The 16245-nt window shown below is 40.8% G+C and overlaps 2 protein-coding genes across 2 annotated transcripts in view; one reads left to right on the top strand and one right to left on the bottom strand.

Annotated features, from left to right (window-relative positions):
* Positions 1-973: 973 nt before the first annotated feature.
* THUMPD1 (THUMP domain containing 1) lies at positions 974-6951 on the bottom strand. Its single transcript, XM_003790858.3, has 4 exons — positions 6558-6951; positions 5268-5442; positions 3087-3335; positions 974-2350 (listed from the first exon to the last, which is right to left on the bottom strand). The coding sequence occupies exons 1-4, from the start codon at positions 6867-6869 to the stop codon at positions 1941-1943; spliced, it is 1146 nt and encodes a 381-aa protein (XP_003790906.3). The 5' UTR covers positions 6870-6951; the 3' UTR covers positions 974-1940.
* Positions 6952-15824: 8873 nt separating this feature from the next.
* The window catches only part of ACSM3 (acyl-CoA synthetase medium chain family member 3), a 57067-nt gene continuing 56646 nt past the window's right edge, over positions 15825-16245 (top strand). Inside the window, exon 1 of the mRNA XM_003790696.3 lies at positions 15825-15836. The gene's annotated coding sequence lies outside the window, so the exon portion shown is untranslated. The remainder of the gene's footprint in view (positions 15837-16245) is intronic.

The raw sequence follows: 16245 nt of genomic DNA, 5'->3' as shown, positions 1-16245 counted from the left end.
CATTTGTTCATGTGATAAAATATGTCTGCTAAACAGGCTAGTTTCTGTAACTATTCATTTTCAGAACACTCAGCAAAACTTGGCCTAGTATTTTCTTGCAAGTACACTGGCAATTCACTTTCAATTCAAAATATTCTGTCACAAACTCTTCCTGAGAAGCCACTGGATATATGGATGAAGCAGAGGATTTATGTGCTTTCTACCCATTTCACAGTTTGGGGCTTATAAAAAAATTTGCATAAATGGATCTTTATTTTTTTTTATTGTCAAGAAAACCATTTCAAACTTGTTTAATGTTTAATGGTATTTTAAAACTTGACCATTTTTACAGCACTATTCAGAACTTTCTTCATCTCATCTCCAAATATTGATACCAGTATCTCTGTGAAGAAATCAGTGTTCTAACATCAACATCAGGATTTTTATGAGACAAAACTTGTCATGGGGCCAACCAATAATGGGGCACCACAAGTAGAGATGACAGACTTTTGGTTTTCAGATATGAAGAAACAACATTAAATATATATTGGCCTTAGTCTTGGGAGGCTCCTAGCAGCAGAAAGTTTTTGTATTTCATCATCATTTACAAATCTTAACAAATGCTACTACATGACAAAAATTAAGGAAAGCTATTGATCACCAACCCAGATAGAGAAGCTGCTTCTTTTCAGTTAGTTACACATAGCATCATGTGATATGTTATCAGTAATTTCACTTAATGAAAGTCAAGTCTTTTCAACATACTATGCTGCATCTTGCTCCAGCATTTGTATGTTGATATTATTAGATTCTCACCAATTATGTCAGTTTTTCTTTTCTAAAGTAACTCTTTCTACCAAATAGAGTAGATCTTCTGTAAGTTGGCCACCCAAGGGACTTAACAAACTGGTCAACATACAGAGGTTGTCAACATAAGGAACTAGGCCTGCTCTACTGATACATACATGCATGTCTCATCTACAAAAATTAGGTCAACTCAATGAGGTGGTCGATGTAGGGAGGTGGTCAACTATGGACGTTCTACTATAATTTGGTACTTTTTCACTGAGTACCATTTCTGAACAAAAGCTTTACTGTTTTGATAGTCTAAGACCCCCCCATTTAAAATAATCAATATCCTTACTTGTCAAATGGCTATGATTTATGGTTATAACTGCTAGATTTCTAAGTTGAATGCCACAGACAATGCACACTGGAACAGGATAGCTTGGATTGTAAGTCTATAAAAAAATCTTTGAGAGAAGCAGCTTTCATTATAAAGACATAATTTCTTTGTGTCCCTTGCTGCACTAGATTACTGAAATAACTCAGAAGACTAAAATTCTTCATCACTAACCTTATCAGAAGAAATGTCTGTAGCTGTATTCCTACAATGGTCCTCTTCTATTTCACAACTTGCCTTCAAAAGCTGCAGCACTGGACTGTCAGATTTCTCACACACAAATGTTAACAAAGTATAAAAAAGAACAAAACCAAACAAGGTAATTTTCAAAACGGCACAAAACAATTCACTCATAACCTGCACAATCTACATTTTGCAATGTTTACAACAAAGTGGCAGGAGACAGCTGAATTGAAATACATAAAAATTCTTTCCTTAGAATGAAAAGTTCCCTTTGATTTTCTACCTCACAGAGCCTGTTCACCCCACAAGTCAGTTGGCAGTGCATAAGAGGCTAGGAGAAGCCAACGTCCTCCTCCTGCCACCATCACTGTGCAACAGTATGTGGGCCTGCCTGTGCACACTGCCATATAGACAGAGTTGAAAGATCTCTAACAAAACTGTTAACAGGGCTACATTATCTTTGTTCACTACTGTAAGAACAGCATTATGTGGCACACAAAAGTCAAAAACAGTGGTTTCAGTTACAATTTTACATGGAACCTGAGCAACAGCTCATAGAACCCTAGTTGAGAAACCTATCTCCAACCCAAATAGCCTAGGAGTGGGCATTTTCACTTGACTTTGATTCTTCTATGACTTGACTTGCAAGTTCGGGTTTGGCTTCGGCTTCATTCACCACCTGCATCTCAGATGTTGGCTTTATTTCCCCTGGCTCCTCACTAATCTCTGGTACCACCTGCTGGTTATTTTTGTCTTCTGCTGGGGTTTTTTGATTTAATTTGTCACCAGATTCTAATTTAATTTCTTTCCCATTTCCCTGTTTTGGGTTAAGCTGTGATGGTTCCTTAGCACTCTTCACCACCTCCTGGAGATTGTATTTTCTGAACAACATGTAATCTTTCACAACACTCAGGCAACAGACAGTTTTGATGATTTCTACTACCACCGTGTACTGTGGATTGGTGAGATCCACTTTATTTTCTGAATTGAGGTTTCCCACTATTCCTGTAACGAAAATACGAAAACACTTAAGACTGAGAAGGATACTACTAAAACAGACACAAAAAAATCTTTCATCCCTTTCTGTTTGGAACTTGTTAAAACAATATATATACCATTCTATTCTTCTAAATGGACTTCAAATTCTCTGAACTCTTTCAGTTAATAAATTCAAATTAAATCCTCAGACATTTAATAAAAGTACTTTTTTTTCCAAAGAAAATTCAATCTTGATTTAGAAGACTACCAAAAAATCTCATATCTAACATAGTAAAATCAGTTAGGTCTGTTTTTTTTTTCATTTGTTTGTTTCTTTGAGACAAGAGAGATCTCACTCTGTTGCCTGGACTAGAGAGCAGTGGTGTCATTGAAGTTCACTGCAACTTCATATACCTGGGTTGAAGCATTCCTGTCTCAGCCTCCCAAGTAGTCTGAACTTACAAGCACATGCCATCATAACTGGTTAATTTTTCTATGCTTTGTACAAATGGAGTCTTGCTATGTTGCTCAGACTGGTCTCAAACTCCTGGGCTCAAACAATCCTCCAGCCTCAATCTCCCAAAGTACTGGGATTACAAGTTGTGAGCCACTGTACCCAGCCAGGTCTGATATTACTTTAAGGGCATTTTAATAAATTTGTTCTACACTTAAATACTTAAGCCTTAAACTTTTAAAGAAGAAAATCCTTAAGAATAAGTGTTTATCATTGAATACCTATGTAAAATCACCAAGAGAAACATACCTGCCAACTCTTTGATAACTTCTTCTCTGTTCATATGACTGTTGTTTCGAGACTTATATACAATCTGAAATGTCCCTTTGTTTGGAGCTTTAAACCAGGGTTCCAAAAATGTTTCTGCATACTTTTTCATGTCTTCTAAGAAAGCCCGGCACGTGCCTGAGATGGGTAACATTCGTAGAATAACCCGAGTCTTCTTCTTCTTGGTTTTGTACATATCCTGAAGAATGTGATGCACCAATTTCTCAGGTTCTAATGGGGGGAAAAAAAAAACTATCAATACAAAATAAAGTTTTCAGACATTTTAAACATTTCAAAGATTTTCAATGTCAAGAATGAAATTTTTTTTTTTTTTGATTTATAAAGAAATTTATTTTCTCAGCTCAGCACCTGTAGCTCAGGGGCTAGGGCACCAGCCACATACAACAGAGCTGGCGGGTTCAAATCCAGCCCAGGCCTGCCAAACAACAATAACAACTACAACAACAAAGTGTTGTGGTGGGCACCTGTAGTCCCAGCTACTTAGGAGGCTGAGGCAAGAGAATCGCTTAGGAGGTTGCCTTGACACCATAGCACTCTACTGAGGGCGACATAATGAGACTCTGTCTCAAAAAAAAAAAGAAAGAAAGAAATCTCTTTTCTCATAGTTCTGGAGGCTGGCAAGCCCAAGATCTTGGCAGGTTTGGTGCCTGTTGAGAAGGCTGTTCTATTTCAAGATGGCAAGTTGTTGCTCCACCCTTCAGAGGAGACAATCGCTCTGTTATCATCTGATAGAAGGCAGAAGGGCAAAAGGGGCAGTGAAATATTTTGACAGAAAAAAATTCTCATATTTTAAATGACTCTAAAACCTAATCTTTTTTTGCAACTAGTATTTCTTCAATGCCTACTATGTACTAATACTGCACCTAATACTTAACTTTTTTTTTTTTTCAAGAGACAAAGTCTCGCTTTGTCACCCTTGGTAGAGTGCCGTGGCATCACAGCTCACAGCAACCCAGCTCTTGGGCTTAGGTGATTCTCTTGCCTCTGCCTCCCAAGTAGCTAGGACTACAGGGCCACAATGCTGGGCTATTTTCTTGTTGCAATTTGGCCGGGGCTCGGTTTGAACCCGCCACCCTCAGTATATGGGGCTGGTGCCCTGCTCATTGAGCCATAAGCACCACCCTAATACTTTAACTTTTTATCCTTATTACTGCTTTTGCTAAAAACAACTATTCATGTAGACACTGGAGTTAACATTTTTGTGATGTCTTCTTAATTTATCCAACCACAACATGATGTTGTTTTTCTATAATAATAATTATGAGTAAGAAACATTAAACAATAGATTTTTTTTTATAAAACTAAACTAAAATCTACAAGTCACTTCAAAATTTAATCAATCCACTAAGTTAGTACATAACTCCCGACCTCAGACCTGGGAGGAATTCCAGAACCATGCAGTACATGATTATCATGAACTGGTGGTCCTGTGACTGCACTCTACTTACACACAATTTTGTTTGGGACTGCTTGATGTTTTCAATATTTTTAAATTGGTTGACCACATTTAAAAATCAAAAACCTTCTAAAGATTTCCAAGTTCTTTTGAAAAACTGGAAAGTCTGGCCCTATATTCCAAAATAGCAACAACTGCAGAGCTGACCAGCAGCCTAAAGTTGTTAAGAAAAGCAAGAAGCAGGGCTGGGTGCAGTGACGTTCACCTGTAATGCCAGCCCTCTGGAAGGCCGAGGTGGGGGGAATACCCTGAGCTTACAGGTTTAAGACCAGCCTGAGCAAGAGCAAGACCCCATGTGTAAAAATGGCCAGGCGTTGTGGCAGGTGACTGTAGTCCCAGCTACTTGGGAGGCTGAGACAAGAGAATCATTTAAGCCCAAGAGTTTGAGGTTGCCGTGAGCTCTGACTCCAGGGCATTCTACCAAGGGTGACAAGTTAGACTCTGTTTCAAAAAAAAAAGAAAAGGAAAGCAAGCAGCAAGTAAGTTTCCACTCCAAAGCCAATGTTATATCCATCACCCCATTCTATCTCTCCATAAGCCTACTACAATTACACTGTGGAGAAAATGTGATGAGAGGTTTAACCAAGCCATGTCTATGAAGCCATTTTGTAGGCTGTGTTCTCTGGGAAAGGAAGATATCCAGAATTACAGGATCAATAATCTTAAAGGCTATTAATCGGACACACCTATCCCAAGTGTCCTGATGAAGACTACATTATTGGCTCCACTCTCCACTGACTGAAATCTTCTTAGCCTCATCTCTGTAGATGCCTTAATGTCACCAACTTCCTTCTTCAAGGCAGCCTCCACATCATCATCTTCTCCCTCACTTCCAGAGGGCTGCTGATCTTTATCTGCAAACTATTCACATAAAACCAATGAACAGAAATGATGTAACAAATCATGTTTAAACACTATAATTAACTACTTAATGTTGAAATCACTGATGGCAGATGGCTTAATAGTGACAATAAATTTTTTTATTAAGATATTTGAGACACCACTCCCTCCAAAATACAGAGGATGCTGTTTTCAAAAGAGTCTTAGTAGTCTCAGACAGCACATTTCCTTCAGAATGAATCATTTCAGGGTGGACTTTAATACCATTACTAGATATTATGTATCTGATCAAGACACAGTATTTTTGATGAAATCAGACCAGACACTTACAGAATTCAAAAACTTCTGCTCCTATTCTACTGAAGAACAGAGCACAGCAAGTTCAAGAACCTGCTCAAGTACCAGTGAAGGCAGGACATGTACCTGTTGCCCAGTTCTCTGCCCTAATGGGATTGCAAATCAGGCACTAATAATTATTGTGCATATTTGTGAAGCCCTTATTACATACCAGGATATACTTTACGTACATAACCAACCCTCTAGCCAACTTTACGGAGTACTATCATTATTCTCTTTTAATCTAGTTCAGCAGAGTTGGGTAATGCGCCCAAGTTCCAGAGCTAGTAAAAAATGACGCCAGAATTCAAATCCCTTCTGTATTATCTTCCTTTATTTTATTCCTTGGGAAGCGAACGTGTGTACTGGTCCAGATTTTAAGTCAATAATATAATTACTTCCACTGTGTTGGTACGAGTTTTTAACTTCTTATCTTAAATGTAATTTTATGTACATTTGAGAAATAACTAACTCTAGTACTGAACCCATTACTTCGGAGATACTACTGCTTAGATAAACACACGTTATTACTGCCAACCTCACATGGCCCGGCCCAGAGGAAGCAATCAATAAAAGGGAGCTAAGTGATTGATGGAAGAAGAGCTCAAGACGCAAGCCCTTCAAGCACGCGACAGACCAAACAGGTGTCCGCGACCGAGACCGCGCGAGGAAGACGCAAGACCACGCCCCCTGGTCGTAGCGAACGCGCCACAACTCGCGCATGCGTATAAAGACAGTCGGCCCTCGGGCCTTCCCTCCTTCCTCGAAGGCCTGCGGCCAGCCGTCACCAAAACCAGTACCTTTTCTGGCCCATACATGTCATCGCCGTATTCGTTGAGCAGGCTGTAGGCCTCCTCCACGCACTTGCGCTCGTTCATGTTGCAGGTGATAAGGATGCCCTGTACCCCGGGCTCCAGCTGCCGGGGTCCGCCGGCGTCGCAGCGCCGAGCTCGCTTGGCCGGCACGTACTGAGCCTTGCCCTTGCGCTTCCCGCTGCCAGGCTGAGTAGGTTGCTGGGCGGGTTCCTCCATGGTGTGTGCAAGCTGAGACGAACAGTAAACGAGCTTCTTCGCGGTTCTAAGCGTCTTGCCTTCCCCTGGCGCAGGCTGCATACGTCATGTGTGCGCGACGGCCTCCCCTAGCCCGCCTCCAAGCCTCATTGCGTGCTGCGTGGGGTCCTAAAGCCGGTCTTCACAGACGGTGGCAAGGTGGAGCGAGGCCCGGCTCTGCCCCGCCCCCTCGAAGACTGACAGGCGCGCCCTTTCCCTTACCTCCGGGAGGAGGTTCCCTGGACAAGTTACCTGCGGTTGGAGCCTGCTAGTAAACTTAGTTTCCTAACCCCAGCTGCGTAGAGCCCCTGCTCGCAAAAAGCTTCCATTTACTCGTTTATATTCATTGATTCATTCGGTTAATATTTTGTTGAGTAACTATGAGCTAGACATTGTTCTAAGTGCTGAGGTTGGAGCTGTTAGACGTGCAAGAAGACTCTGTCCATTTCCCATATAGGCTGAAGTTTCTTATAAGTGGGGCCTTCCAATCCGTCCTACTTATTTTTTGTTCCTATTGAAAGGTATATATTCAACAGAATTTCTTGTAGCACACTTGTTGCAGGGCTCCATATATACAAAGAAAAATAGGACACAAGGCACAAGAAATGTGGTGAAAGAGAGGCCTGATTATTAGAATGAGATACAGTATATTGAAATACAGGGAAACTGGCCAACATTTTATTTTTCTCTTTCTTTTTCTTAAAAAGAGGGTTTCATTATGTTGCCTGGGGCCTGGCCTTGAACTCCTTGGGCTCAAACAACCCTCCCTTTTCAGTCTCTGGAGTAGCTGGGATTACAGGTACAAGCCACCACACCTGACTTTGGCCAAACTTCCTAACACTGACTTGTCACTATGCAAACATTATGTATTTTAACTTGTAAATTAGATTAATATCAAAAGTATCATCCTTCTCAATTTCTTCATACAGTGTTATAATACTGATGTCATAAAAAGTGATAGGGACATTTTGGTGAATTGATATCATTGTGTAGGACAAACACACTTGGTTAGGAGAAGAAAGCCACATTCCTTGCTTCCAAACAAAATCATTTGGAGCCAGAGAATGTTTTTCCTTTGTTGTCCTAGGATGGATTACCTAATCGAGTGACCCCCAAATCTGGAATGAATTATAGCAGAAAGTCAGGAATGAAGACTCTTTTATTAATGTTTATTGTAATGCCAGCCTCTCTCCAAGTTCTGTTCTTTTAGCTCTCATGAGAAATTAATGCTGATATGAAATAATATCCTGGAAATTCATATATAAAAATTACATTCTATATATAAAAGAAATTTCATTTATTAATAAATAATATCATAAGGGAAAATATTTTCTTTCTTCCAATGACTTATACTTCTATTTTCTCCATACCTGTTCCCAAAATATTTAAAAACTCACTCATTTGGGTGGCACCTGTGGCTCAGTGCGTAGTTTGCTGGCCCCATATACTGAGGATGGCGGTTCAAACCCGGCCCTGGCCAAACTGCAAAATAAAAAATAGCTGGGCTTTGTGGCAGTCGCCTGTAGTCCCAGCTACTCTGGAGGCTAAGGCAAGAGAATCGCCTAAGCCCAAGAGCTGGAGGTTGCTGTGAGCTGTGTGACACCAAGGGACTCTACCGAGGGCAATAAAGTGAGACTGTGTCTCTACAAAAAAAAAAACAAAAAAACCTCATTTGCCTAGATAGGTAAACAATCAGTGTCACCATCATAATATTCTCCACTTCCCTAAAGTTAGGAATCCATCTCTTCATACTGCATGTAGCTAGAAGCCAAGTTGAACTTAACAGATCCCTTGGGTTGGGGTTGTACCTTTGACAGTGTTTTGCTTGTGATGAGCAAACATAGGAAGCTGTGCACATTACTGACCTAGTTATATTTCAGTCTCACCTTCTGAATTTTGTGAGGCAGGAACCAACAAAGTAATTAAGCGGAAAAGTAATTAGTTTGATACTGAACTTCATGGTTAATTAGGTAGGAAGCGACAAAGTAATTAAGAGGAAAAGTAATTAGTCTGATACTGAACTTCACAAACTTTTTTCATTATGTATGTGTAATTGTATACATATTTTTTCTCTAAATAACTACCTTCCCTACGGTTCTTTCGCTTTCATTACTATAGTTAAGATTAAATTCCTGGCTCAGCGCCTGTGGCCACATACACCTGAGCTGGTGGGTTCAAATCCAGGCTGGACCCACCAAACAACAATGATGGCTGCAACCAAAAAATAGCCAGGCATTGTGGCAGGCCCCTGTAGTCCCAGCTACTTGGGAAGCGGAGGCAGGAGAATTACTTGAGCCCAGGACTTGGAGGTTGCTGTGAGCTGTGATGCCACAGCACTCTACCCAGGGTGACAGCTTGAGGCTCTGTCTAAAAAAAAAAAAAAAAAAAAATCAAATTTCCTGACAATAAGGTGTTAACTGTCCTATTCCGCCATTGCAGAGTTGGGCAAATGGAAAACATTGGTTTCCTTGTCAGAGTCCCCCTTCTAGCCAACTATGGAAGTAATTTCATAAGATACTACACACAACTATACACTAGCTTGGCACCTGTGGCTCAAGTGGCTAAGGCACCAGCCACATACACCTAAGGTGGCAGGTTCAAATCCAGCCTGGGCCCACCAAACAACAATGCCAGCTGCAACCAAAAAAAAATAGCCAGGCGTTGTGGCGGGCACCTGTGGTCTCAGCTACTTGGGAGGCTGAGGCAGGAGACTCGCTTGAGCCCAGGAGTTGGAGGTTGCTGTGAGCTGTGATGCCACAGCACTCTACCCAGGGTGACAGCTTGAGGCTCTGTCTCAAAAGAAAAAAGAAACTATACACTACTTGAGGAATGGTTTTCCAAACATGTCTTCCTATTTAATACTACTATTCTAAGGGACAAAGGCAGAAATACAAACAGCTTCTGTCACCAGCAGAGGAAGACTAGTGTAGCTAGCACACAAACATGACTAATTTCTCTATAGCTTTGGTCTAAATTGTGGTTAACATTTGTTGTCTTTATTTGCTCAACAAACGACCATCTTTCCTTTTGGGGAGGGGAGAAGGGAAATCCATCGTTGGGATTAATCTTGAGTGAAAGGTAAGGCCCCAACTTTCACCATGGAAGCTTGAAATATCAGCTGTCTCTCCTTCCTGCTCTGTGGTGTGGGCACATACTTTAGCTTCAATAATCAGATATTCCTGTTTAGGACTGAAAATTGGGAACAAATATGTAAAGAAGCAGGGCCTGTTTAGAACTCATCCCATAAGCACCAGCAGCATTCTAAACACGGTGTCAGCAGCCTAGCAGCCATTCTGGAAGGGGAGGCAGGGGCACCCTCTCCAGAACCTTGATTCTGGTTCCAGCTTGCTAGCTTTCCCTACCCATGCTTGGCACTTATTCTTCCAACTTCCCCTAAAATTCTGTCGAGTTATTCAAACACTTCCGATAGATTCTTCTTTTAGCTTCAGTTTGCCAGAATATGTTTCTATTTGACTTAGGACCAAGAAGGTTGGCTAGTGTTCGATAGATTCTTCTTTTAGCTTCAGTTTGCCAGAATATGTTTCTATTTGACTTAGGACTAAGAAGGTTGGCTAGTGTTAAGTGTTTCACCCTGCTTTCTCCATGGTCTTTTTATGCATAGTCTTGGAAATTATCATGTTACTATATTATTTTAAATTGTTGGAAAGATACCACCTGTGAAGAGTGTGCATGGGAGAAGCAAGTACTTCCCATACTTACCTCTGCTCCTCTTCAGGTATAGTGTTACCAGGTTTGAGTTCCTACAAAGACCCAAAAGAGGTAATCTGATATGGTTAAAGAGGCACGTAACTCATAGTCAATAACCTTTGGCTCTAACCCCAGATTTGCCACTATTTCCAAAAATTGTATCATCTTTTTGCTTCTACCTATGTTTAATACAGCCTTTATTTTTCAGAATTTCATTGGTGCAAAGAGATTGGTAGCATAGATTTCTGGAGGTCCTTGGTGGCTCATGAAGAGCATTCTCTTTACACTGGCATTGCTGTGGTGTCAGCAAACATAGAGCTGGCTAAAACTCCATCTGGTTTTTCTTTTCATCCACAGTACCTAGCATAGTACCTGGTCCATAAAAGATGGTCAGAAAATATTTTTGCATTGAACTCAACCTCAAAAAATGGTCAATAAAGGTTAGGCACTGTGGCTCACACACACTCCTAACACCACAGGAAACCAAGGCAGGAGGATCGCTTGAGGCCAGGAGTTTCAGAGCAGCCTGAGCAAGAGCAAGACCCCATCTCTACTAAAAATGGAAGAAATTAGCTGGATGTGGTGGCATACACCTGTAGACCCAGTTACTTGGGAGGCTGAGGCAGGAGAATTGATTGAGCCTAGAAGTCTGAGGTTGCAGTGAGCTATTAGGATGCCACTGCACTCCAGCCCAGGTGACAGAGCAAGACTTTGTCTCAAAAAAGAAAAAAAGAAAAAAGGTCAATAAAGGAAAAAGGTTAAAAAATGCTATTAAGAGAGAAAGTACGCCCAAGTGCTGATCCCATTGAACTATACCAGAGGAACTGGAAATTCCTAAAACAATAGTTCTTTCTCGTTCCTCCCTCTGCCAGAAGTCCTGTAGCTTTTGTATATCTTTTGTCTAAAAGCACACAGCCTTCTCTCCCTAAAGTTATTCTTTACCCCATGTACTATTACTGCCCCTCAATTTCATAAGATGAAAATATCCCCACTGGCTTTCCCTGCTGATTTGCAACATTGTTAGTATAACAACCTAGTGTAGGTCCTATATAAATAAAGCTGTTCACACAGTTAGATGCTGCAGGCATCAGCTCTGCCAGACCTCCCCATCACGTTTATCTCTTGTGTGATCTTTGTCTCTTGTGTGTCTTATTTTGTCATTCCCCACCATTCCCACTCTGGTTTGTTTACTCTTCATGCTGACTCGCGATAGTTAGCGTACAGATAAACATTTAAGATATAATAGTTTGAGTCCCATGCATATTTGAGTCCATATGCTGGCAGCTGAAAAATCAGAAGGCAAACTTGAAAAACCGAAACTTTATCGTATTTCATTGTTGCTGACTGCTGGGAATATCCCAATGAGAAAAATATGCAAACATGCAGCTCTAGTCTAGATGTTGAAATGACATAAATTGCCCTTCATCCTGTGGCAACTGCCAGTGAAGCTTACTCTGACTAGCTCCACTGAACCAGGCCTTTAGTCACTTCTGAATAACTCAAACTTTATTTATTCTGGATTGTTCTTCTATTCTGATATCTTGTTTATTCTTTACAACTACATCATTATTTCTTTTTTAATTATTTTTTATTAAATCATAATATTGTACCTTGATGTATTTATGAGGCTCAGGGTACTGCTTCAATATACAATATGAAATGTTTCCATTGAACTAAGTAACACATCCATCATACATCATTATTTCATTAGGAGAGATTTCTTGGGCTAATGCTGGACCACTTTCATACAAAATTTTGACTCTATGAACTTTCACCTCCTTAGGTCACCTACCAGTCACGGACAGTGGCCTAGTTTGTATCATCAGGGCTCTATGGTGTGACTTGTAAACTTCATTTAGAAAGAAGCACCTGTGGTCTCAGCACCCATACCTCAGTGGTTAGGGTGCTGGCCACATATACTGGGGCTGGCAAGTTCGAACCCAGCCTGGGCCTGCTAAACAATGACAACTGTAACCAAATAAATAAATGGCTGGGCATTGTGGCAGGTGCCTGTAGTCCCAGCTACTTGGGAGGCTGAGGCAAGAGAATCACTTAAGCCCAAGAGTTTGAGGTTGCTGTGAGCTGTGATGCCACAGCACTCTACTGTTAGACTCTGTCTCAAAAAAAAGAAAGAAAGAAAGAAGCACCTGTGGCAACTTGTAAAGCAGATGAAGGTGCTGTGAAGAAGTTGCCTTTCATTTTAATTAACATATTTGCTTCGCATATTCAGAAGGGTTTATGGCCCAGCAATGGAGGAATGAAAGGCATCCTAGATTCCCTTTCCCTTTCTCTTCCTAGCCTGCACAGTCAGTGCTCCTGAACTTGTATGTTTAGTACAGAATTCATCCTGGCCCTAAACATGGGTAGAAGATACTCTCAGATACCTTTCCTGTTCTGACTTTGTTCTCTATCTAAGATTGCCTGACTTGTTCGCCTGTTACTCAGCATCTTCAGGGAATAACTGTCCTGGCATTGAATCCTGGTCTCCTGACTTGATGCCAGATATCTGCTCCCTTCAGAATTGGTACCAGGTATGATAAAGAGCCCAGATTCTAAAGTCAAAACAGTCCAAATCTTGATTTTGCCAGAACCTGGCTATAAGACTCTGAGTAATTTACCTAAGCCAAGTTTCAGTTTGCTCATTAGATTAAAAATAAATATGACAGAGATAACAATAATATCAACATCATGGGTTATTAGGAAAATTTAGCAAGTTCAGTCATGGAAAGTGCTTAGATCATAATCACTCTCAGTCAATGGACTTAAAACAGTCTGGTGCTCAGTTGTGACTCAGCCCAGGTTTGGGGAGATTTCTTTAGCATGAGTATCCATGCTTCAGTCTGATTTCCTAACCTCATTATTTCTCTTAATCTCTTATTTCAATGGCTCTTTTATACGTATGACTTATTAAAAGCTAAGCTTAATCCCTTTAAGAAGGAGGATAAAAGGGAATTTTTTTGATAGTGTAAAGTAAAATGAAATGTGTATTCCCGAGGGTGGCACCTGTGGCTCAGTGGGTTGGGCACCGCCCCATACACTGAGGGTGGTGGGTTCAAACCCGGCCCTGGCCAAACTCAACAAAAATATAGCTGGGCATTGTGGCCAGCACCTGTAGTCAGGAGGCTGATGCAAGTGAATCACCTAAGCCCAGGAGTTGGAAGTTGCTGTGAGCTGTGTGATGCCATGGCACTCTACCAAGGGTAATAAAGTGAGACTCTGTCTCTAGGAAAAAAAAAGAGAGAAAGAAAGAAATGTGTATTCCCTGCATGCCTTGCCTTTACCAACTGGTTCCTGCCTCACATTTGATTGATGATATCCCAAGTCTCCTTGGCTATGATTCACTTGTTGTACTTGCACTTTCATCACACCCACAAAGTACGTGAGAAACATACCCAATAGCCCAGTCTCCCAGGTTGGAACCTAACTTTGAACTTACAAGAACTTAAGTCTGTCCCTGAAGTAGTCACATTTGACCTGGCTCTTGTACTCCTACTTGCATCCTACACAGTGCTGCTGCTCAGTCCTGAGCTCCTCCTGATCCCTGCCACCTCCAATTTGTTGCATCCCACCATTGCTTGAGGCTCAATTTTGACAGGTTTGCTTCTCTCTCTTTCCCTCTTTCCCTCTCTGTCTCTCTCATTGGCAGGTAATTATAAAGGATATAACTCAGGTACAGCCAAATAGAAGAGATGTATAGGGTAAGAAAAACGTGTGGGAGAAGATGAGGCAGGCAGGCAATCGCTGTGATTTAAAAAATCCTCCATGCTTTGTGTTCTGCCAAAGCACCTTATTGAAATGAAATCTGCCAAAGCACCTTATTGCAATGAAATACACTTTTCATTATGATTTAAATGATATTCTCTTTTTTTTTTCTATCACAAAGCCAGCCACAGACTCTCTAAATCAGTTGTTCTCAAACCTTCCCAATACCGTGACCTTTTAATACAGTTCCTGTGGGTGGCAACCCACAGATTGAGAACCTCTGCTCTAAATTCTCATTTTATACATTGTAAACAAATAGATGAACAGGTTTGTCTTCAGTGGTCAGAACAAAATACTGTCCTTGTTAAGCAAATTTTGCTTAAGTTTTTCTCCTTCGCTCAGGGCCTTGAACTTTGACCTACCTCAGCCTGTGTTAATACACAACCCGTCTTTGTGTTCCTCTTAAGAACAGGCTCACTTCAAGGCAAAACATTCTCTGACCTTTGGTCTGAGTTTGCCACCCTCCATCCTTCCCTCCCACTCCTGCTTTCTTTCTAATCTTGTTTGCTCCTCCTTGTGAAAGAAACCCCTTTTCTGCCTAATCTTTCAGTTGCTTGCAAATCTTATAGTTGGTCTTTTCCTCTAATGCAATACTCATTTAGAAAAAAGTCATTTCTCAAAAAAAAAATACAGAAAAACATCTAATTTATTTTATTTCACAATGTCTGGAAACAGCCCCAGGACAGTAACAATCATGCCTTTCAAAAGGGCATTACAGCCCCATTTCCACTCCAACCTATAGCATCTGCCTGTGAGTCCTCAGATTTCCCAGGCTGTGGAGTTTCTCTCAGTATAAATGGCTCCTTCCTTCAAAGTGAGTAGGCCAAGACACCTGCAGGGAAGGCTCTCCAGGAAAAATGAACTGGGCCTTCAATGACCTCCTATTGCTGGATCAGGACTGACCATTGTACTAGGTTGGGATAAGGAGGATGGGAACAGACACTTTGTCTAGGGGGTGTCTACTGAGAAACAGATGATGGTAAGAGATGTTCTATTAGGAAGAACAAATTGACTGGGGTTGGGGGGACCACAGGTGCTTCTTTCTAAACAAGAAAGAACCGATGACATGTTAAGGAGGGCCCCAAGGACTGAACAGATGTTTGGTCAACAATAGGGGATCTTAAAGGACTGACTAAAAAAGAGACAGAGAAACCTCAAAGTGAAGATATGATCAAGACCAAAAAGAGACAGAGAAACCGCAAGGGAGCTGCAGGAGTCTCCATAGGGAGACTCCCTGCATAGGGAGTCTTTGGCCCATGCACACAGTTGAGGTAATAGGCCCCTAAATGATTTACCCCCATTAACGTAGTAACTGCACCCTCAGTTGAAAAGAAAACAACTGTAAAACAACATTTTCTGAGTTGATCTGGAAAACTGTGAAATTTAAGAAATGATAGTTAAGATACTTGATGAGCAGGAGGAAGTACTGTGGCTTTCTCAGGTGTTATAATGGTGTCCTGGTTAAGTTAAGAAAGAGTCTTAGTTTTTAGAGATACACAGGGAAAGTTAATTAAACAATATATTTAGACTTGTTTCAGAGTAATGATAGAAGAGGGAGGAGTGGATGGTGATATAAATGAAACAAAATTGGCCATGTGTAGACAATTATTGGAACTGAGTGATGGATACACAGGGGTTCACCATATTATTCTAACTATTTGTGTATCTTTGAAATTTTTTCACAATAAAGAAAAAAAAGAGGGAGAGACAGAAGAAATACAGACACAGAGACAATGAATATCGAAGGAAAAACTATATGTATCATAGGCAATTATTTTGAGAAATTTTGCTGTAAAAGAAGAGAAGTGGAGCAGTAGGTAGAGAGGGAAAAATGGCACAGGAGATTTTATTTTAATATGGGGAACATTACCACGTGTTTCTAACTGACCGTCTTTCCCTACTTCAACTCCTATTCCAAAACAAGAAAAAAGAAAAGAAGAATTGATAATATAAGAGGAGGGTTGGCTCA

Source organism: Otolemur garnettii, unplaced genomic scaffold, assembly GCF_000181295.1.
Source record: "Otolemur garnettii isolate 467f Iridium unplaced genomic scaffold, OtoGar3 scaffold00044, whole genome shotgun sequence".
NCBI lineage: Eukaryota > Metazoa > Chordata > Mammalia > Primates > Galagidae > Otolemur > Otolemur garnettii.
Note: the sequence above shows the minus strand (reverse complement) of the source record. Positions and strands in the feature narration are given on the sequence as shown.

Coding starts and splice junctions, on each gene's coding strand:
- THUMPD1 (XM_003790858.3), bottom strand. CDS start 6,869: ATGCAGCCTGCGCCAGGGGAAGGCAAGACGCTTAGAACCGCGAAGAAG. Junction 5,443..6,557: donor ACATGTATGGGCCAGAAAAG/GTACTGGTTTTG, acceptor TTATGTGAATAG/TTTGCAGATAAAGATCAGCA. Junction 2,351..3,086: donor AGTTATCAAAGAGTTGGCAG/GTATGTTTCTCT, acceptor TTTTCGTTACAG/GAATAGTGGGAAACCTCAAT.